Source organism: Acipenser ruthenus, chromosome 36 (genome assembly GCF_902713425.1).
Source record: "Acipenser ruthenus chromosome 36, fAciRut3.2 maternal haplotype, whole genome shotgun sequence".
Classification (NCBI taxonomy): domain Eukaryota; kingdom Metazoa; phylum Chordata; class Actinopteri; order Acipenseriformes; family Acipenseridae; genus Acipenser; species Acipenser ruthenus.
The window spans coordinates 680,303-704,423 of NC_081224.1; the positions used below are offsets into that span (position 1 = coordinate 680,303).

Here is a 24,121-nt window from a genome sequence, read left to right on the forward strand (position 1 = left end):
ATCCTAATCGTATTAGTGCTGGGACAGATTTTCAAACATTACACACAAACACACACTGCTTTGTTAAAATGCAGTGGCAGAAATGGCCACGCTGGTGTTTCTTAATGTAAAGACTGGATCAAAGATACAAATATGCGTTGTCTGAAATTAACACACAGTGTACACTATGCAGAAGATCATTTCTCTCAGTACTACTAATAATAATGACTACATAACCCCAAAAAATGGCTAAAATCTGGGTTTCAGTTTGCGTGTTGAACAGAAATCAGTAAAAATAAATAGGTTTGTGTTTCAGTCTGGTCTGGACCTGCGTTGTGCTGGTCTGCGTGGTGGGTGTGGTTATTCGGTTATTCCTGGCGGCAGAGGCTCTTTCGATCGTCTCTACTGTTGTTTCGGCGACTAAAACGGTCCTGCTTTTAAAAAAAGTTACGAAAAAAAAAAAGCACGAAACAGTCAAGTCGACGTGTGAAGTTGGCAGCTCGAATCCTTTGGCTTTTGGGAGGCGGACGAGGATCGCTCTTTTCGTTTGTTTAGGTGTCACCACTTTCAAGAAATCACTTTTTAGTGAGTGTTTCTTCAGGGCTTCCTGTGCCTAAAAACCAAAACCTGTTTGAAGATTGATGGAGACGGGCGTACCCCTTTTTTGATTTAGGGGGAATGGTCCCGTGTGGTTGGTTGATCCGGCTTGGGGAACACAAAACGCCCGCTGTAAAGGGGCAGGCGGGCAGGGAGGGTAGGGGAAGGGTAAGGCCCTTACAGCCGTTTTATGTTCTGGTCCTACGGTCACTTGGCACTTACAGCTGCAGCATGCAGGCGCGTTTATCCTGCATTTACCCTCTACTCTCCCGCGGTCGCGTTCCTGGCGCTAGCACTTGGAGCACTCGCTCATGTGTTTCCGGCAGGGCTCCATAGTGACCGCCACCCCCACTCCGCTCCGGCCAGAGGTCATTTTGGTCACTTCGGTCCAGCAGTCTGTCGCGGGGTCGTAACACTCCACGCTGTCCAGAAAGATGTTGCCGTCGTAACCCCCTGCGAAAAGAAAACACAGAGACCGCACTGACAAGCTGCTTGTGATCTACAGGGTGCACAGGGCTAGAGGAAAATACTGCTTTGTACATAAGAACATAAGAAAGTTTACAAACGAGAGGAGGCAATTCGGCCCGTCTTGCTCGTTTGGTTGTTAGTAGCTTATTGATCCCAGAATCTCATCAAGCAGCTTCTTGAAGGATCCCAGGGTGTCAGCTTCAACAACAATACTGGGGAGTTGGTTCCAGACCCTCACAATTCTCTGTGTAAAAAAAAGTGCCTCCTATTTTCTGTTCTGAATGCCCCTTTATCTAATCTCCATTTGTGACCCCTGGTCCCCAGGTCGAAAAAGTCCCCTGGGTCGACATTGTCAATACCTTTTAGGATTCTGAATACTTGAATCAGATCACCTCGTAGTCTTCTTTGTTCAAGACTGAACAGATTCAATTCTTTTAGCCTGTCTGCATACGACATGCCTTTTAAACCCGGGATAATTCTGGTCGCTCTTCTTTGCACTCTTTCTAGAGCAGCAATACCCTTTTTGTAACGAGGTGACCACAATATTCTAGAGGAGGTCTTACTAATGCATTGTAAATGCATAAACACACCCTCGGTTTATCACTGCTGTAAAACGAGAGCATCTAACTCATTTATATGCATTTATTGCACGTTATTGCTTTTCAAATGTAGTGATGAATGGTAAATGCTGTGCAGGGCAAACCCTATCATTTACAAGTTCCACTCTGCACCAGTAAGTTAACTGCTGTACTGCAAAACAAAATATACTGCATTAAGTTGCTTTTTCTGCTTCTTAAAAAAAAAAAAAGTTTTTCTCCTTTTAAACTCCTGTTAATTGTAACACTCCCTAGTTAGTAGTTCTTTTTCTATCTTATTTTGCTTGTTGGCTTTTTAGAATAAGACCACACCTTTACAACAAGAGGGGGAGAGGGGACGAAACAGAGAACGAATTGTCCCTTTCAGATTTAGATGACTGCCAGAAACATCACCGATATTTTAATAGGATTCAGTGCCGATAATCTCCCGATCTGGCCGGTCCTGAGCCCCAAAGCGCCGTGCCCCTGGTCTGGTCTCTGTCTGAGCTTACCCAGGGCGTAGATCTGTCCGTGGTGTGCCGTGACTCCCAGGGCGCTTCTCCGGTGCTTCATCGGCGCCACGAAGCTCCAGCTGTCGCTCTCGATGTCGTAGCGCTCCACGCTGTTCAGCTGGTTGGTGCCGTCGTACCCGCCCATCGCAAAGATCGTGTTCCCCAGCGCGGAAACGCCTGAGAAAGCAGCAAGCCGGAGGTTAGTTAATTAATGAATCAATCAGTCATTTAGCAGATGCTTTTATCCAAAGCGTCTTACAGAGACTAGAGGGTGAACACATCGCAGGGGGGTGTGGACTCTCTCCTCTAAGCGGTAAAGTGTGAAGGATTCCTCTCCAAGAGGTGTCTGTGTGTGTGGCTCTATCTACAGCCGGTCACGTGGGCAAGGAAAGAAAAGTGAAACACGGAAAATGCATTTAAAGAAAGGAGATGTACCAGTGCCACTCACCCCGAGGCAAGGTTAATCAGAAGCTCTCTCCAATCTCTAAGAACATCTGTTGATGCAACAAATACCGCTTTGCTATGGGTATCGCGCGCAATGCGATAGTGCCCATTAATAATGTTTTCAGTCAATACAGCTTGCTATACAACACACTGTAAGAGTTACATGGCCACGGGTAAAACCAGGGAAGAAGATCCTTTGTTTAACTTGAAAAGTCCAGTGAAGGCTCTGCCCAGCCTGGACAACGTAAAAACACTCCCGTCAACAAACGAAGGATTTCATGCATTCCCCAGCCCTCTCATCCCGACGGCGCACTCACCAGCCCCGCTGCGCACGGTGTTCATGGAGGCGATGGCTCTCCACTCGTCCCTCTCTGGGTAGTAGCACTCCGCGGAGTTGAGCCGGCTGGTGCCGTCGAAGCCCCCCACCGCGTACAGCAGCCTGTTGATCACGGCCACGCCCACTCCGATCCGTCGAGTCAGCATGGGAGCCACCAGCTGCCACTCGTCCTTCTCGGGGTCGTACCTGAGGAGGCCAGCGAGGAGGCAGAGAGCAGGGTTAGGGGTCGCTTCCTTTTTGAAGTTAACAACACACAGCTACCGCACACCGTCCGCTTTTGTGTATCGCTGAGCAGCTCCAGTAGAACGAAAGTACTTGACGTTAATTACGATGAAGCACCGAGAATGACGGCAAATAATATTCAGAGTTAGAGGGAACCGTTTAATATGTGTGGGGGGACAATAGGTACAGTTTACAGCTGTGCACAAATGTTTTGCCACGCCTAGAGTTTTAGAATTGAGATTTTAAATTGAAAAACTATATGAACATGATTTTTTTAATCTAACATCATGTGATCAAATAAACTACTAAATGATATCACAAAAGTCTATTGGGAAGATATCCTAGTAGTACAGTATTTCATGTTAGATTTTGAAACGTCAATTTCTCTTTAAGTATATGGAAAAACTCCAAAGCGGTGTGTAATTCGATATGTCAACGTGACATTATTCAGCAGGTTTCGTTCGACTTCGTGAAGCAAAATTAGTTCATTCTATAGGGTGATGCAAAACTTTTGGCCAGAGCTGTATGTACAGAATGATTCGTAAGTCAGAAATGTTTCCTTTTGCATATCATCCTCCACACACCCTACAGTTCTCACAACGCTCAGACGATCTTGAGTTATGAATCACTTTTACGAGCAAACAACATGCATGTAGTCTTTTTCTTGAGCTTGTTGGGGTAAGTGAGTTATTCAGCCCACAGCATTATTCACAGCATTCCCAAACGCAGTCTGTGTTTGTGGCATCTTACTATATAATTGAAGTCAATGTATTTTATCATGCTCTTAATTGTATTAATACTTGTACTGTGATTCTTAAAATGTATTTTTTGTTTACTGACTGTAAGCCGCCCTGGATAAGGACGTCTGCTAAGAAATAAATAATAATAATAATAATAATAATAATAATAATAATAATAATAATTTCAGAAGGTGGTCACACTGGCAGGGCAGCAGCCTGGCTGCTGTAAACAGTGTGTGTGTGGGAATGTGAGGTTGGCAGGGATGGGGTTAAATCCGTCCCTGCCAGCAATCGCAGGCGTGATTTTTTTGCATAGTTTTGGAAAATGTGTTTAGAAACCTCCGTCGCTATTCCTATAAAGTGTCCTGACCTAATTAAAAGCGGACTATAGACTGAAAAGGTGTTTTATCTTTGTGAGTCGCATGATCAGCGTTGCCATGACTACACATCCTTCTTTAGTTACTAAATATTTGTTTTTGCTCGGGACTTCCTCTTCAATAAGGAAGCGAACACGTTGTCAGACTGGCTCACTGCTGCCAAGTAACTGTAATAATAATAATAATGATAATAAAAAAAACAATACCAGCAATGAAAGAAAGCTTCATGAAATACAAGCCCATTCACAGACACGGTATTTCCCTACAGTTTAACAATTGTCTGCAAATGACTCGACACAGATCAGTGTATGAACTAACAGGTATACCCCACGCCTCCTCTTTCAGAAATCAGGGGCAGACGGGAGCCACGAATCACGTCGCCCGAGAGCTGGTACTGCCGTACAAAGGTCCGCCTGACGAAAGGGGAGCACTGCGCTACATGCAGCGGCAGGTGGTTATGAGTGATGTCTGCCGGCTTCACTGAAGCTCAGGGAAGCAGCAAAAAAAAAAAAAAAACATACACTGCAGAATAAAGCAGGTGTTTTGTTGTGTTTTTAATTTTTTTCACAGCTACTGAACTACAATGTGCTTGAGCAGCGGTTCACGGATTTGGTGGATTCGTGGCTGGGCCACAGTTGCATTTAAGTGCTGTATTTTACTGTACCAGGGCACTAGTTTAGTGTTTTCGATATTGTTTTGGTGTTTAATTCAGCGCCGCGGGGGCGGGGGGCGTGGGGTGGGGGGGTACTGTATATTTTATACACGCACTCCACAGTATAGATCTCAGGACAGCAACTTGTTATTACAAATGCCAATGCACAGCTTTCCTGAAACCCAGGGACACAGCCTTCATCTAACCAGCTCGCCACCTCCTACAACTGCGGCCAAAACGTTCTGCAGCACCCTCTGTATGGAATGAACGAATCTTGCTTCCTAAAGTCGAATGAAACCTGCTGAAGAACCTATTAACCTATTGAATTGTGGACCGCTTTGTAGTTTTCCATACACTTGACTTAAAGTTGAAAAACGCAACATTTTCGAAATCTCGAACACGAACGACTGTACTGCGGTTATGGCTGCCGGAAGACTTTTGCAATGTCATTTCTATCTTCGACTACGCGACGTTAAATAAATGATGGTTCGCATTTGATTACGTCTCAATCCTAAAATTCTAGGTGAGGCCGGAGCTGTCCGTTAGCTGCACGGGGAACAACAGAGACCGAGCTGGGGGGAGTGAAGGAACCCACCTCTCCACGCTGTTGTGATGGATGCACCCGTGGGAGCCTCCGGCCGCGTAGATCATTCCGTCGATGACCCCGACTCCGATCCTGTTGCGGGGCACGCTCATGGAGGCGCAGGGAGACCACTGGTTGTTCATGGGGTTGTAACAGTCCAGGGCGTTGGAGTCCATGTTCCCGTCGGGGGCGTTGTTGCGGCCTCCCACCGCGTAGAAGAGACCGCCGACCACGCAGCCGGCTAGCCCGCTGCGGGGCACCTCCAGGTCAGCCAGCCTGATCCACGCTCCGTCGCAGGGGTTGTAGGCCTCCAGGAAGCTGAGGGACTGGCGGAAGTACCCCCCGGCGGTGTAGATGAGCTGGGGCACTTTCGGGGTGCGGCAGGACAGGACCTTGGTGGGCTTGTGGAGGGTGAGGTCCTGGAAGATCTGGGAGAGGTAGTCCTTGCTCTGGGTGTCGGACCTGAGGATCTCGCAGCGCTGGAGCTGGGTCTGGAGGAAGTGCGGGGTGAGGGAGTGGCAGCGGACGGCTTGCAGCAGCGCCTGCACGTAGGGCCGGCGGTTCTCGCAGTCGTACCTCACCCAGGCGATGCAGGCGTGGAAGACCTCAGACTCGCAACGAACGTTCAGCTCGTCACGGCTGATCAGAGTCACCAGCTGGCAGTGAGACAGGTTGAAAAACTCCTCCTGCTTCGCGATCTGCCGAACAAAACAGAAAACAGCTTTTATTAGCGGGATCGTTATTATTCATTCACTCATTAATTAATTAATTAATTAATCAATTAATCAATTAATCAATCATTTGATTGATTGATTGATTGATTGATTGGTTGATTGATTGGTTGATTAATTAAATTAATTAGCAGATGCTTTTATCCTTTGAATTTTAGGATCCAGATATAATTTGAAAAATAACAATAATTCCTATAGAAACATCATTTAAATCTTTTGTTTAACATCATGGAATCATAAGAAACTACAAAATGATAAATCGCAAAAAAGTCTACCGGAATGAAGTCGTATTTCATGTTACAAGGTGAGAGAAAAATGCTCAAACCATTGTTATTTAAGCAAAAAAAAAAAAAAAATTGTTTGCTTTGGTTCATGGGATTGTAATCGACTGTCTCATTTTAATTCAGGCACAAATGAAGACATCTTTCAGGGGTCCTGTTTGCTGTCCTGTGGTTGTGTTCTGCAGACTGGCTGTCGCCTGGTTTTTGTAAGTACCAGTTCCCTTCTTTATACCGAATGGAAAAGTCAACCACAGGGCTGGGTACTCTCTTGGCTTTGCGGACGGCAACGTCTTTATCATTTTCAAGCTGAAATAGAGGTTTCTGGCGCCTGTTTGAAACCCACAAAAGATCCACACATGGTCTGAAGGCCGTGCAAAGCCACAGGTTCAAAATAACAAGGAGAATTTTGAACAAACAGGCAGAATTTAATTTAGTGCAACTGCAAAATACTGGCTTTGTCAGCATGTCAATAAAAGGGGAGGGGGGAGGGGGGTCAATAAGTCACCCCCCCCCCCCCAGATTACCGTTCAAGGGGATGGTTATTTAGAGCCGCTGGTGTTTAGAATAAGGTTTTTTGAAATGCACGATTACTATAACGTTACATTAGGTTTGGGTGACAAGAGTGTTTTCCCAACCACTGGGACCGACTTGAAAAGTGGTTTGAAACCAGGCTCGCTCGTTTCCATCAGAGATCAAATCCATTTCAAATCGGGACTCTCAGCCAGTCAGTCAGGACTGCGGGCTGGCAGAGGGCCGTCTCTCCACACTGACGGTGAAAGCTTCCCACTGGAGCGTCCAATTGGAAGGACGCTGGAGAGAGAGAGAGAGAGAGGCGGGTTTTAAAATCTCTGAATGCAGGAAACAGTTGTGTGAACAGGAAGCCTGTGAATATATTCTACTGTCAGGGAAGTCCTGGAGGTCGGTGACTTCCAGCAGCTTCACAAAGACATGCTGAGCACAGAAGGGCTCAGACTTGTGTGTAACGTGTCCGGTTACAGAGCGGGCTGCAGAAGGAACCGGCCCCAGTTTGATACTGGGAACGAGACGAGTTTTACACACTGGTGCAGACGGACATGCAAAGTCAACTGCCACTTATGCTGTGCCTTTAAAAATAGTGCATCAAAACATACCGTATTACAAATAACACCATTTGCTGCAATATTAACCCCCCCTCATTTACAGCAGGGCAGTGCAATTCTGACACACACACACACACACAAACAGTTACATAACCTCACCAGGTATGCATGATCTCCCCTATACAGCCGCTGCTGTTTGTTCAGCTCCTACGTAGGTGACCTTGTGTCTGAAATGACTGTGCAGAAACACTGGTGCAACCTCCCTCTTGTCTGAGTTTTTACCACCTCACCTGTCTGTACTCTGTACTCTCCACGAGGTTTGCTCTTGTTGTATAGTGTTGGGAGGATGACTTTTTTTTTTCTGAACAGCCTCCCTCTGTTCTGTACTGGTGGAGCAGAGAAAGAGAAAGAGAAAGAGAAAGAGAGGCTCTTACACTCTCTGAACAGCCTCCCTCTGCTCTGTGCTGGTGGAGCAGAGAAAGAGAAAGAGAAAGGGAGGCTCTTATACTCTCTGAACAGCCTCCCTCTGCTCTGTGCTGGTGGAGCAGAGAAAAGGAGCCTCTTACACTCTCTGAACAGCCTCCCTCTGCTCTGTGCTGATGGAGCAGAGAAAGAGAGGCTCTTATACTCTCTGAACAGCCTCCCTCTGCTGTGTGCTGGTGGAGCACAGAAAGCGAAAGGGAGGCTCTTATACTCTCTGAACAGCCTCCCTCTGCTCTGTGCTGGTGGAGCACAGAAAGAGAAAGGGAGGCTCTTCTACTCTCTGAACAGCCTCCCTCTGCTCTGTGCTGGTAGAGAAGAGAAAGAGAGGCTCTTCTACTCTCTGAACAGCCCCCCTCTGCTCTGTGCTGGTGGAGCAGAGAAAGAGAAAGGGAGGCTCTTCTACTCTCTGAACAGCCCCCCTCTGCTCTGTGCTGGTGGAGCAGAGAAAGAGAGGGTTTTGTAACTGCTTCCTCCCTTCTGTTCTAAACTCTACTTCGCTTCCATTTACACCCTCCTGTTCTGCTCTCTGTGCTGAATCTGAAGTCGTGTCTTGGGTTAACTGACTTCCATCAAGTCTCTTTTTTAAAATGTTGAAAGCGTAATAGCTTTAGGCTTGAGAATCACTTCACTGAGAGGGTGGGGGTGTTCTGGAGAAACCTGTTTAAAATACTTGAGGTCTTGTGTGTGTGTGTGTGTGTGTCTCTCTCTCGCTCTCTGTATGTGTGTCTGAGTGTGTGTTTCTCTGTATGTGTGTGTCTGTGCATATGTTCATTCGTGTGTGTGTGTGTGTCTGTGCATATGTTCATTCGTGTGTGTGTGTGTGTGTGTGTGTTTCTCTGTATGTGTGTGTCTGTGCATATGTTCATTCGTGTGTGTGTGTGTGTGTGTGTGTGTCTCTCTGTATGTGTGTGTCTGTGCGTGCGTTCATTTGTGTGTGTGTATGTGGGTGCGTTCGTTCATTCGTTGGCGAGTGTGTCTCTGTGAGTGTGTGTGTGTGCGTGCGTTCGTTCGTGTGCATGTGGATGCCTTTGTGTGTGTGCGTTCGTTTTGTGCGTGCGGGCGCGGATGCCTTTGTGTGTGTGTGCGTGCGTCATCAGCTTTTGACACCCAACACATTTTCACATGTGTGTGCTTTACACAGGAGACTCAAGCCTGCAGGCTGCAGCACTGGCAATGACGCAGCAGATTCCAATAACCCTGCAAACTGCAGTGTGACCAAGAATGACTTTATTTACAACACTGCCGTTCCGCGAGAAAGACCCCGCCCCCTGCCTGATCGCTAACAAAGAACCGAGGACTCTGAGAAACACTTCTCCAGTCACTAGGTTTGCCAGAGAACCTCACACACTTCTTTTAGGACTGACACATTTTAACATTACAAGGCTTGGGCAGTGGAGCCTTGTTGTTTTGTCACAGAAACATTTTTGCCAAAACTATGAGTATAAGAGCCTCTCTTTCTCTTTCTCTGCTCCACCAGCACAGAGGGAGGCTGTTCAGAGAGTAGAAGAGCCTCCCTTTCTCTTTCTCTGCTCCACCAGCACAGAGCAGAGGGAGGCTGTTCAGAGAGTATAAGAGCCTCCCTTTCTCTTTCTCTGCTCCGCCAGCACAGAGCAGAGGGAGGCTGTTAAGAGAGTAGAAGAGCCTCCCTTTCTCTGCTCCACCAGCACAGAGGGAGGCTGTTCAGAGAATAGAAGAGCCTCCCTTTCTCTGCTCAACCAACACTGAGGGAGGCTGTTCAGAGAATAGAAGAGCCTCCCTTTTTCTTTCTCTGCTCCACCAGCACAGAGGGAGGCTGTTCAGAGAGTATAAGAGCCTCCCTTTCCATTTCTGTGCTCTACCAGCAAAAAATGAAACTAATCACGCTTGCCACTCAATCCTTTACATGGAGACCAGTTATACTGGGGCTTACAAAGGTGTTTTGTAATTACAGCACAAGATAATGACAGCCCACTCATAATACACACTGGTATGAACAGAATGACCTATCTAAAGTCACGTGGTATATTTGCATAAGGATTGCACAATCCCACTGATCTGGACCACAGCTTCTCTGTTTACCTTGCATTGTGCTCTGTGGCTGCACATTTTCAGCCTGTGACGCTAAAACAAGAAATATTAGAATTCATGAATAGGGACGTTTACTTCCCCAAAAGCGATCCCCGTTGCGCGGAGTGAACCGACACCTCTTTCTCTTTTTGGCTCTTGTGCAATGCAGTGACAATGCAAAAATGACAGCTGTTGACGGAGAGACCACGCTGTAACCTCTATTGCGTGCAATGCTCGTAATTCCTGGGTCAACAAGCCATATTTTGATGGCTCGGTTTTCAGACCCCAACGCCGCATTTTCAGCGCTTCGTGAAGCATTTACTTCTGAATGTCTAAAGCTAACTTCGTTAGCTGTAAAATTAACTGACTAACAAAACAGGGACTTCAGCTGAAATTATTTGTTGTTTGCCGCTGTTGCGAGGGGCTCGTTTTCAACAGAGTGCTCCCGACTGCAGTTTTGATCAGGGAGGTGTTGGAATTGATTAAAAGGGAATTGGGAAATTCATTTTAAAAATGAATTGACCCTGAAACCTGCTCCCTTGTTTTTGTGATTTTAATCCGCTGCGTGTCGGGTGTCAGAAACAATTAGATCAACGGAGTTAATTGAGAGCTTAAAAGTTGGAATGAAAACCAGGAGACCCCGCGGCCCCCCCAGGACTGGAGTTTGACAAGCCCCGCCCTCGAACACTGACCCGCTGAACGCAAGCGTTGCTTCAGTGGGCGGCAGCGTGTGAAGAGGCACCCACCTCGCTGAAGTTCATGTAGATGTACTCTCGTGCTTTCTGGTGCAGCTCGGTGCAGCTGATCTGCTCGGCAAAGCTGGCGATGCCGATGGCGTTGCTGGGGTCCAGCTGCTGCACCAGGAAGTCGCAGCAGGCCTTGACCACGCTGTCGATCTGGTACATGACCGCTCCGGTCATCACGTGGATGACGCACTTCTCTCCCACGGAGATGCTGGCCGTGTAGGAGAACTCGATCAGACGCTCCATGACCTGCGGAGAGAGGAACATCCGTCACTCCCCCCGGCCCGACACCTAGGACCGAGGGCAGCAGTGTGGAGTCGTGGTTAGGGCTCTGGACTCTTGACCGGAGGGTCGTGGGTTCAATCCCAGGTGGGGGACACTGCTGCTGTACCCTTGAGCAAGGTACTTTACCTAGATTGCTCCAGTAAAAACCCAGCTGTATAAATGGGTAACTTTATGTAAAATAATGTGTAAAAAATAATGTAATTGTATGTAAAAATAATGTGATATCTTGTTTGCTAAGAAATAAATAATAATAATTTGAAACTGCAGCGTGTTTTAACTCCCATTGATTGCTTCGTTAGTAATCAGTCGTTCATTATCTCTCGTGCTCTTTTTCAGATTTTTTTTTTTACTTGTTGTCTTTTCCTTCTCATAATATTATTATTATTATTATTATTATTATTATTATTATTATTATTATTATTATTATTATTATTATTATTATCATTATTTAGCAGATGCCCTTATCCAGGGCAACTTACAATTGTTACAAGATATCACATTATTTTTTACACATTTTTTTTTACATACAATTACCCATTTATATGGGCAGCAGTGTGGAGTAGTGGTCAGGGCTCTGGACTCTTGACAGGAGGGTCGTGGGTTCAATCCCCAGTGGGGGACACTGCTGTTGTACCCTTGAGCAAGGTACTTTACCTAGATTGCTCCAGTAAAAACCCAACTGTATAAATGGGTAATTGTATGTAAAAATAATGTGATATCTGTATAATGTGAAATAATGTATAATGTGATATCTTGTAACAATTGTAAGTCGCCCTGGATAAGGGCGTCTGCTAAGAAATAAATAATAATAATAATAATAATAATAATATAGTTGGGAATCAATTTTCCCCTTCAGTTGCTGCGTGCACAATTGCACCACGAAAAAGTTTCCTATCTGTGTATCTATTTCATAATGCATGCATGTTTTGGCAGGGCAACTTCTCGAACTCCATACAGTTCACGCAAACTGTTCTAAAATAAAAAATAAAAAATAAATAAATAAACAGTCGTTTCGTGCAGCACTGCTGGCAAAACCTCGTCCAGCTGACGTCTTTGCCGTCGTTTCCCTGAAGCGAGAGCGGCACTGACCTTGGGGTGGACCCCCTCGATGGACACCACTTCCATGCCGCACTCCTTCAGCCCGTTGGTGAACATGGCCCTGAAGACCGGCGAGGAGGAGGCCAGCACGATCTTGTGGGCCACGAAATCCACGGCCTCCAGGTCGCTGTACTTGACTCGGAGCGTGACGTCGCACAGCAGCTTCCCCAGCCGGAGCTCGTTCATGATCCCGAAGGCCTGTGCCGTGTGGTTCTCCAGCGTGTAGCTGAAGACGCGGTGGCCATTGCGCAGCGAGGGGGTCACCTCAGCCTTGCACTCCGTGGCTGCGTACATCTCACTGGGGCTCGCAGGCCGCCACGGGGGGCATGGCTCGCCAAGGGGGGGAGGGAGACAGAAAGGGGCGGAGAAAATCGAATAATAAACGGGTAGGGGGTTCAGACACTCAAATATAAACCAGCTGCATGAAGTAACCAATCAGCACCTCTTAAAAATGTTTTCAATGCATTTGAGTGATGTCCTTATCTCAGCGGATGCATTTCTGCTTCAGGTGCAGGTCAATTCAGGGTTGGGGGGGGGGGGGGGGTTTTCCAGACAAGTTTCAAGTCTTCTGTTCCGGTGTAAGGACTGGGAGGGGAGGGGGGTAGGTGTTCTGTAACCAGGGGGTAAGGGGATGCGAGGGTGCGTGCAGGGGTTGGGGTGGATATATTTGCGAATGGGGATTTGTTTTTCGTGCAGGCGGGGAGGAAGCGTTCATGGAACTTTTCAAGATTTGTGAAAAAGGAAATAGGAAATTCTTTCAGGTGGGGGGGGGTGGAACAGCAGAACAGGCAACGATAAAACGGGTGGGAGGGTTGTAGGTTGAAAATAAATATTGTTGTTTTTTTGTATATATAATGAAAAAATAAAAGTCTTGTTTTTATTGATTTTTGTTTGGTTGTTCTTCTTCAGTGTCCATGTCCTGGTCTTGAATTTGTGAAGGAATCAGCAGGTCTGTCCGGGCTGGTTTGGCACCTGCGTTGGAGACACAGAACTTGGTTAAGGTACTGGGAATTTGTACTTTTTTTATTTTACTGTTTTAACCATTTTTGGTGGGAAAGAAAGAAAAATTGGCAATGGACTCTGTGATTCTGTCGAGACTTGCAATTTAATTAATTTTTTTATTACATGATATAAAAACAGCTGACCTAAGCATGTGCCGTGGCCGAAAAGGCTTAAATATGCGCGGTCCAAATACTATTGGATTTCCATGAAATGTACCCACTGCCGTGTAATATGTAGATCCCCACTTCTGAAAGACTAGTGCAAATAAACGTTTTTGTTTTATCACTTAAAAATAAACACAGCAAACGTTTCTCTGATTGACGCGCTGCCTGTCACCCTGCATTCAGGAAGCTGGCAGCCGGTTTAGTTTGCTTCCTGTGAGCGATTGAACACACACTGCACCATTTCTTTAAAATGTCAACGAAAGATCAGAAATATTTCTGCTAAAGACCTCGCTCTGTCCAGCACAAGAAGGGGACATTTCACGTGTCTTTTTAAAAACATTTTTTTACATGTATCGATGTTTCTATTTTGTTTGATAATTCACTGATGGTGATGCATGTCTTTTTTTTTTTAAAAAAAGCATTTAAATATTTAGCAACAACTCTAGAGAAAAAGGATCCATTTTAAACGCGACGCTACAATGTCCATCATATTTAAATTGTGAAATATGTTTTGTGAAACACTTCTAATCATATCTGTAACCCCTTATTTGTTTCGTAACCAAGTAACCTTTCTTGACATGACAGAAGCCTATATCTGTATCCAAGCCTTTTGTTTTTCTCCCCTTATCTCAGAGTGACTCACAGGTCAACACGAGAGGAGGCCAGTTGGCCCTTGTAAGCTCACCCGGTTCCTAGTAGCTGATTCATCTAAGAGGTGTGTGTCATATCCATGTGATTCAGCCACAGCAACATGACTAGGCAGCCCATTCCATTGTTTTCTATACTGTAGTGGAAGTGGCTATAAAGTATGGACATTTACCATTACGTTTTTACAGTATTCAATACATGGGGTGCAAGTCCGCCCATATATTTGTCCACATGTCACAGTTACAGGTTTGCGTTCTCTGTTAAACCTCATTAAACTTGGTAGAAGCATATTCAGCATACAGTATGAGGAGTGTGCGGCTGTGGGGATATATAGAGGTGTCTGTGTGCATCTTGAGACCACAAGACGTTACACTGATTACAAATCAGCGATTATTAGATTTTACTACAAATCGTGTCATATGAAAATGATCTCATTCTGCCGTCTTTTCAGTTTGCACTGTGGAACACTTTTTAAAAAATTTTCCTCTCTCTCTCTGGCAAAAGCTCTGCAGTGCCACGAGCTTTCGTTTATAAATGAATCTTCTGCAGTGTGGGGGTGAGAGGGCTGCAGAGTGAAGCTACTCAAAACTATTTCTGTTATAAAGAGAGACGCCCGACCCGTATTAAACAATCACACACACACACACACACACACATGCACACACAGATTGAACTGCATTCAGAACAGAAAACAGGAGGCACTTTTTTTACACAGAGAATTGTGAGGGTCTGGAACCAACTCCCCAGTAATGTTGTTGAAGCTGACCCCCTGGGATCCTTCAAGAAGCTGCTTGATGAGATTCTGGGATCAATAAGCTACTAACAACCAAACGAGCAAGATGGGCTGAATGGCCTCCTCTCGTTTGGAAACTTTCTTATGCAGTTAAACATAAAAAAAGGATTTGTGTTTCTTTAAGAATGGTGCTTAATATGTTCTAAGCACAAGATCCGGCATCAACGCAGGGATGGGAATAAGACTCCCGTTGCACAGCAGTTTGATCCATTCCTGGTTTCACTAGGAGTTTAATAATAAGACACACCTGAGCTTGTTAGCTAGACACACTGGGGGCTGATCAAGCTGGTTGTAAAACCTGGAATGGGTGAAACTGCTGTTCAATAGGAGTCTGATTTCCATCCATGTAGAAGGCATTAAACTCAACCCCTGTGTGTGTGTGTGTCTTGGGTGCAGAAAGTCAAGGCTCCTTTTTCTCATGCAACTTTTCAAGCTACGGTTTTAAACTGCGAAAAGACCAAGCAACAAGAAACCTCAATATATCTGTGATTTGAGAAACTTGGGAGGAAATGCCACGAACATGTTGCAGGAAAAAAGAAAAAGAAAAAAATCTAATAAATAATAAAGTGGAATCATATTTCACAAACCATTACTGTACCCCCGCTAATAGCATCTTACCCTCTCTAAAGCAAGTCAGGGGTCATTAGCAGCTGATCACCAGGACTGTGCGCCCTGCACTTGCTCGTGCAGGTTAGTCTTATTTAAATATTCACTTACAGGTTTTTTTTTTACCAAACTAATCGCGTCTGCTCAGGTTGCCTAACAAACCAACCAACCAAAACCAGCAAAATGCAATGGCAAATTTTAACAGCGAAGACGTCGACCCCCTCATCTTCAGTGTATTCTTCACAATGAAGTCAGTCTGTGAAACCAGTCTTGGCTGATCCTCAAGGGAAGCCTTATCTGTGGGGATCCAAGTTTCCTAATTCCACCTTGCCCGAAGTCAGTCAATAACTGTTTTTTTTAAATTCCAATCCCATTTCCAGTTCATTTTTAAAATCAATTCCCAGTTCTAAGTCCTTAGAAGGAGTTGGAAACCATATGTTGGCGACACAATAAACAATTGCTTCCACCTGCTTTCATTTGAAGCCAGTTTGATTGACTGACAAACAGTGGCGTCGGTTTTAGGTCATTTTGTTGCGAGGCGCTCATTTTAAACAGAATACTCCTGACTGCAATTTTTTTGGATCAGTGTTGGAATTGATTAAAAGGGCACAGGAATAGGGAATTGATTTTAAAAAGAAATTGTAACTCCACAGAACATCAAACTGTGTGCCCAACAAAAACGCTCTTGCGGCCAGCAATAGAGGAGATTTAAAATGACATTTTTTCCCCCTCTCTCTCCTACAGTAACACCAACATGTGTGTAAATATTTTAACTGTGTACAAAAAACAAAACATGTATACGTCTTAGGTTTAACTCCATATAGCCTACATAACATAGTACAGTACATCAGTCAACTAAATCGAACACATTTTTATTATTGACTGTCGTTGTATATTTAATACTAACAATGTTAACAATTTCAATTAGATTATTTGAAACGCTGTTTCTAAATTTATAAAATTTACAACCCAGCCGCGTCTTCATGCAGGCCAGGCCTCAAATCCTCGGCCTAGAGTAGAAATGTGTACCCAAGTCCTGCAGCGCGACCCCGCCTTAAACTAAAATCGCAAGAAAAAAATAAAATAAAATAAACAAACAAACAAACAAAAAAAGGTTGTATATTTCCGTATTAAAACGCTCTTCAAATACTGAAGTCGCAGGATACAGCTATTTTGTTTTGTATCCAATACGTGTTTTAGTGTTACAAGACACAACTGTTTTTAAAAAAAAACAAAACTAACTTTTTTGTTCAGTTTAACTCGTTATTAGGCGTTGTTTTTCGTCAAAGATACACACATATTAAAAAGAAAACGCTGGTCCTGTCTTAAAACTGTATAAACTGTATAGAAATACAACACATTTAAAAAAAATACATTTAGTGTCATGACCAGCTTCAGCGTTTAGCTGTTTAATAATTTTAAGACATATGTAACGTTTTAAGTAACACAGTAAAACAGGTAAGCAATAATTACTTGTTGAAGTCACTCTACGGTAAATTAAAAGTTACACATGTATACGTTTTTACATCAGATGCAAAAAAAAAACATTGCGCCACTAATGATGTCTTTTTTTAGGGATTAAAGTTCTGCTTTGTGTCTTCAACTACGTTTAAAAGTATTAGATTTCATAATTCCGTTTACAAAAATTAGCAACCGCTGCAACCAAACCTCAGCACATCTGTAACAAATACAGCAAGTGTGATAAGGACAGAACTTAACAGCACCCACTTTGGATTTGAAAATAATAATAATAATAATAATAATAATAATAATAATAATAATAATAATAATAAATCAATTAAACAGGTTTGTTATTAGACTTTTTTTGCATGTTATTTTCACCGTTAGTCGCCTTTCTACACCGTAAAATATTCTATCGTGCAGTTTCTGTCGTGTAATATTCTATCGTGCAGTTTCTATCGTGTAATAAATTCTATCGTGCAGTTTCTATCGTGTAATAAATTCTATCGTGCAGTATCCACCCGTTCTGTAGCTAACGCACGGGTCCTTCTGTCAACAACAACAGCAGTGCTTGGAAAATGAAATGCACGATGCTGTGCAGCTGCCATACGCTGCTTACAAAATGTATTGCAATGTGCATCAGACAAACGAGTGGACCCCTCCTCAGAGACTTTAATTAATTGCTTTCTGTATTGAAGCACTGCCCGTTCACTGCATATGCAACACAGGGAGACCGAATGAGAAATCGAGCGCCTTGTTTCTACGCGGTCAGGATACTCACAGAAATCGTACACAGCTGCCTTGTCTCTGCTTCCTCCATAGCGCTTTACTAGCTGTTTTTAATAAGAGCAGGATAGGGGGGAAGCTAGTCTAAGTCACCATGACTAAGCATTGTCCCTCACCTCGCTGCCACGATAAGAGCCCGCTTGGAAAGGAGGGGAGCTGTCCGGCTCGTACACAAACAGGAGGGACTCTTATTATGAAACAGCAGGGGAGCGCACAGAACGCTACTCTGTTCTGGAGCGTTGCCATCCGATTCATCACACAGACATTCGGACACGATGTCCTATTTATTACATTATCGCAGCTTCAGCGATTATGTCAACATCACACAAGTCTGTTGCTAAGGGCAACATATCGTTTCCACTGTCAATACATACATTATATATATATATATGAAAAAAGAGAAAAGGATATTTGAGGTACTATATATATATATATATAATAATTTCTTTCTTAGCAGACGCCCTTATCCAGGGCGACTTACAAGACATCACATTATTTTTTTACATACAATTACCCATTTATACAGTTGGGTTTTTACTGGAGCAATCTAGGTAAAGTACCTTGCTCAAGGGTACAGCAGCAGTGTCCCCACCGGGGATTGAACCCATGACCCTCCGGTCAAGAGTCCAGAGCCCTAACCACTACTCCACACATATATATAGCAGTGTGGAGTAGTGGTTAGGGCTCTGGACTGGTGTTGTATATATATATATATACAACACACAAACACACACACTAAAGCAGGAATACCTTTGTCATGAACGAATACTTTAAAATAAATAGTTTTTTTTTAAATAAAGATTATTTGTTGAATTACTAGAGATTGTGTATTTATTTATTTTTGCTTTTGGTTCTATTAAAATTTACTAAAATGCTGCTCCTTAATCTGCCGCCTTGCATTGTGGTATAATAAACATATAGAAATGTAAGATTTTTTTTTTAAAAAAAAGAAACGGACTCGCAATTTAATTAATCCAGGTGTCCTGTCTTATATAAAATATTGAAATCCGTTTTAAAGGTAAATGCTGCCCCCTGCTGTCTGAGAACATGTCTGCAGTTGGTTTAAAAAAAATGACGTCATCTGCTATATACACACTTACCACAAGGTGGCGTATGTGAGTTAATCTGGTGAAGCTTTCCAAAGACACTAAAGTTATGCGAGAAAATAGACGCCAATTGGAAAAGATAAGGTAGGACAGTTGTACTGTGATTTACTATGTTTTTTGTTTTTTTTTACAATGCTTTATCATACTTACAGCAGTGAGAACATGTCTTCTGTAGATTCGATTTGTTGTGCGTATGAAATCAAACCACTGGAACTGAAAATCTTGGAAAATTGTCAAAACACGCAAATTAGTGCTTGTCTAATTGAATTGACGACTTTAATTCATTTAAAACAGTGAGGGAAAACGAACACAGAGCCACACATGGTGAAACGCAGGAGACTTTTTAGAAGTTGTTTTAAGATGCCTGATTCAAGCACAAAGCGGTCTGACATTTTCACACAGGAGCGCCTGATTGAAATTCTCGCACCCAGAGGTTTTCTGTCGGACCTGTCCCTCATGACACGGACTCCCCAAGGAGCTAGAAGGTGTCTCAAGGGAGCCATGCATTTGTTAACATTTCACCCAATCAGCGCAGAGAGGCGGGGTCTGGGTGACGATTGTTCAAGTTCATCGGCTGCATTATAGCCTTGAAAGCAGCCATCGCCCTCTTGTCTTGCTCATATATATATATATATGTATAGTTGTATATATGTAGTTATACCTCCAGTGTAAAGACATACATACACATTAGATACCAAAAAAAAAGTAGTCAAGTCTAGAATTAATGCCTAAATGCCAGTGCGAGTTCAGACCTGCTCCTCAAATGCTGCTGTTCAGTGTTAATCCAGCCACCTTCAAACACCTGCATAATCTTAAAATGCCCCAAGCCATCAAGACAACATGATTCCATTAGTCTCGTCCTACCAAGTCCTGTAAAAAATAAACAACACCCCCGCATTGTGCTACAGAGAGTTCGGGGGGGAGGGGGGGCAGTCGTGACTCGCTCTGGGTTTGTGATAAGCAGCGCTGGATGGTTTTTCGGTAAACCCCCTTGGGGACTGGAGTTGAGGCTTTTGTAACTGCCTCCTGGAAGGTAATTTCGCTGTGTTGCTGTAATTATATCTTCAATTACCGTTCAATCACTTTTGACATGGCTTTCTCTGGGTGGCGTGCTAAAACACATTCGTTACTATTGTTTTAGTATGTTTGGCTTGCTTGGACTTGGAGAGTTGTTTATAGTCTGAATAGCTAATCGTCTTTGAAATTAGCAAAGGATTTAGATTATCACAAATGCAGTGCTACCACAAAATGGCATTTATTTTTAGGCATATAAAATAACTAATTATCTATCTATCTATCTATCTATCTATCTATCTATCTATCTATCTATCTATCTATCTATCTATCTCTTTTTAATATTTTTAGATACAATAATCAAACACGTCCAACTTCTACTCATTTGTAAATGTGGTTTATTTGGGGTTGTAAAGCTTAAAGCCCTTTTAGATTTCAACACCTACAGCTGGGTGACTCCTCAGTGGTTAGCGCCTGGGGATGCGGTCTGTCTGCACTGCTGAGCTTTTCCTTGCCCAGGTGCGTGCTGCTCTCCCCGGTGAGGGGCTGGAGCTCTTAAGCCAGCTGTTTAGGGAACAGAGAGTTCCGCACACGGATTCCCCCTTTCCATCACTGTTAGTGTCCCCAGCGATCAGTCAGGCTTCTGATGAGCAGGGTTATTTACTGACTGTAGAGGGTCTGAGAGATCTCCCTCTGTGTACAGTAGAGGGGAAACAGCTGCATAGGGTGTGTGTAAAGGGCCGTTACCAGCAGCAGCTCAGGGCAATACCAGACACACACTGGAGAGAGAAGCTGGGGGTGGCGGACCAGATAGTGCCAGTTTGGAGAACCCTGTATAAGCCACCGCTGCCAAAGAGATCGGGGGATCTGCAGTGGAGGATCTTACATACCATCATTGCCGTTAACACCTTTGTGAGCATCATAAACCCTGAGGTGAAAGATTCCTGTCCATTTTGCTCACAAAGGGAAACTGTTTACCATTGTTTTGTGTTCTGCACCAGATTAAAACCTCTGTTTGCTGCTCTGAAGGAATTGCTGGCTGGACTGGGTTTTGTGTTCTCTGAGGTGTCTTTTATTTTTGGTTTTAAGTATTGTAAAAAGAGAAAGTACTCAATCCAGCTGGTGAATTTTTTTATTGGACAGGCCAAATTAGCAATTTTAAAGAGCAGAAAAAATAAAATGAATGACGTTTTAAATACTGATCCTTTTGTCATTTTTAGAATGCTTGTATTAACACGGGTTAGACTGGATTTTAATTTCTATAAAGCAATGCATAATATAGCAATGTTTGAGGAAGTCTGGTGTGTAGACAGTGTGTTGTTAAGGATGGTGATCTGGAGGAGTATCAGTGATGTGAATTTTTATGTGTCCATAATATTTTATGTATTGTTTTGTTCACCTTGGGTGGATCTGAATTGATTTCGTGATAATATCTGTGTTATAAATATTGATTTTGTGTATTTTATTTAATTGTTAAATAAAGTTTTTTCAAAAAGTAAAAAAAAGTATCTATCTATCTATCTATCATCTTGGTTGTGATGGAGAGAACTTGGATTATGTACATAGCTGTTTGGGTTTAGTTTCGTAAAACTAACGGGAGTCCCTCTTTCAAAGACTCGAAGACTCGACTAAATGCTTTGAAAATATGACTCTATAAATGTACACGACTGGTAAAATGTATAGGTGAAACACCTGATGCAGTAAAAAAAAAACAACACAAAACAGGGAGATGCAGCTTTTATAGAGCGCCAGCGATGCCATTTGCAGGGTCACACAGTCTTTATGTACCTTCTTTTAATAAAGAAATGCAAAACGCCTGTTCGTTTTCACTAGTAACAGGAGAAGCATTGGAACTCCCGCAGTTGCGTGCCAGTGTCGGTTCTGGGGATGACATTAGAAGCTGCTCACGAAGCTGTGGTGAGTCATCTGATGTCATAGGGCTGGCGTGTGCAGATGTGCAAGCTTGTGAATGCCACTGAAGTCGGTATGCAGGGCGAGGGGGTTACCCCATTGTGAGCTGTGTGGTAAAGCCTTGATATTTACTGGTAACAGCATGCGCTTCACGGAGCTGTGTGTGGTATTTTGGACCACAATCGCATGCTGCAAGCTTCCTGTCAAAATTCGAGGGGCACGACAACCAAGCCTTTCCATTGCCCCCATTCTCCATCAGCACTGTGCTGTTCCAGTCATACCCTCCCCTCCCTCTGCACGCAGGTTCATGCAGGTCTCAGTGTGGGGGATGGGTAGGAAAGCACTGTGCTGTTCCAGCGACTGCCCTCCCCTCCCTCTGCACGCAGGTTCATGCAGGTCTCAGTGTGGAGAATGGGTAGGAAAGCACTGTGCTGTTCCAGCGACTGCCCTCCCCTCCCTCTGCACGCAGGTTCATGCAGGTCTCAATGTGGAGAATGGGTAGGAAAGCACTGTGCTGTTCCAGTCATACCTTCCCCTCCCTCTGCATGCAGGTTCATTCAGGTCTCAGTGTGGAGAATGGGTAGGAAAGCACCGTGCTGTTCCAGCGACTGCCCTCCCCTCCCTCTGCACGCAGGTTCATGCAGGTCTCAATGTGGAGAATGGGTAGGAAAGCACTGTGCTGTTCCAGTGACTGCCCTCCCCTCCCTCTGCAAGCAGGTTCATTCAGGTCTCAGTGTGGGGGATGGGTAGTACAGCACTGTGCTGTTCCAGTGACTGCCCTCCCCTCCCTCTGCAAGCAGGTTCATGCAGGTCTCAGTGTGGAGAATGGGTAGTACAGCACTGTGCTGTTCCAGCGACTGCCCTCCCCTCCCACTGCATGCAGGTTCATGCAGGTCTCAGTGTGGGGGATGGGTAGTACAGCACTGTGCTGTTCCAGCGACTGCCCTCCCCTCCCACTGCACGCAGGTTCATGCAGGTCTCAGTGTGGGGGGTGGGTAGTACAGCACTGTGCTGTTCCAGTGACTGCCCTCCCCTCCCACTGCACGCAGGTTCATGCAGGTCTCAGTGTGGGGGATGGGTAGTACAGCACTGTGCTGTTCCAGCGACTGCCCTCCCCTCCCTCTGCAGTATAATGACTCCAGTTACAATGATATGAGAAAATCTTCTCAGCCAATCAAAACAGACATTTCCTTCAGTGTGTTTTTGTACAGAAGGGGACAAGAGACACAAATAGTATATTATTAATAAAAATGCGGACAGTTCAAACTCCTGCTGCAAGAAAAGCATTTAATAAACGCAGATTACATTTTTTTTTATTAAAAAAACACACATACACAAGTTCTGAAAAGACATATAAATTAAAAAAAAAATTATATTTTGTTTTGTAAAATATTTTTTAAATGGGCAACACATTTTCAGATTTTTTTTCATGCACGATATTTACAATATATATATATATGTGTGTGTGTGTAAAATGATTTATTTTTTAACAGACAGAATCTAATACTGTTGTTCACCAACATTCAGCAACCCATTCAATACAACACAGGCAGCTGCTGGATCTCAGTCCGCATGCATTTCTTTCATAAGTTGTGGTTTGGTTTATAGATCAGTTTGCCCTTGCACACCTCAGTCTGCTGTACAGTGAGTTTTTGACATAGTTCTCCGTGGTTCTAACAGCAGTACCTTAGCATGTCACTCTGTGCTTTACCGTGACTCCTTCACTCTGCTCTGCCACGCCTGTACCACAGTAAACGTTTAAAAGGTCATGCCAACCAACGAAAATAAGTGCTTTTTTTGTGTGTTCAGTGAATTTAATGCTCATGACTGGAGAATATTAACAGTGGTGCAGTCTAGCTTGATGGGGCAGTTTTGAAGGGAGTTACCCCTTGAAGCAGTTTCAATGCTAGATCTGCTGTTCCTCTGCTCACTGGTGCCAGCGAATGCAATTAAAACGTACATCGTTTCAGGGTTTGAAACTCACACTAGCCCTGCTGCTGCTGCTGCACCCAGTCCTGGGGCTCAGAGCTCCCCTCAATGAAGTCTATTATTATTATTATTATTATTATTATTATTATTATTATTATTATTATTATTATTATTGAAATGATCAGGAGCCAGGAGTTTGAGCAGGGTTACAAACTCACACTAGCCCTGCTGCTGCTGCTGCTGCTGCTGCACCCAGTCCTGGGGTTCAGAGCTCCCCTCAATGAAGTCTATTATAAAGTCTATGGTAAAGCAGAGCTGATAGAACTTCTCATCACAGCATGAAAGTCACAGCTGAGTCTGTAGGTTTACTAACAAGAGTTGTTCATGCAGATCATTTCAATAATAATAATAATAATACTAATAATAATAGACTTCATTGAGGGGAGCTCTGAACCCCAGGACTGGGTGC

General features: G+C 44.0%; 1 protein-coding gene across 1 annotated transcript; it reads right to left on the reverse strand.

Annotated features, from left to right (window-relative positions):
- Positions 1 to 399: 399 nt before the first annotated feature.
- Positions 400 to 17,802, reverse strand: LOC117966873 (kelch-like ECH-associated protein 1B). Its single transcript, XM_034913701.2, has 7 exons — positions 17,688 to 17,802; positions 12,224 to 13,204; positions 10,853 to 11,098; positions 5,499 to 6,184; positions 2,893 to 3,098; positions 2,132 to 2,308; positions 400 to 1,029 (listed from the first exon to the last, which is right to left on the reverse strand). The coding sequence occupies exons 2-7, from the start codon at positions 12,524 to 12,526 to the stop codon at positions 866 to 868; spliced, it is 1,782 nt and encodes a 593-aa protein (XP_034769592.2). The 5' UTR covers positions 12,527 to 13,204; positions 17,688 to 17,802; the 3' UTR covers positions 400 to 865.
- Between the last annotated feature and the right edge of the window lie 6,319 nt (positions 17,803 to 24,121).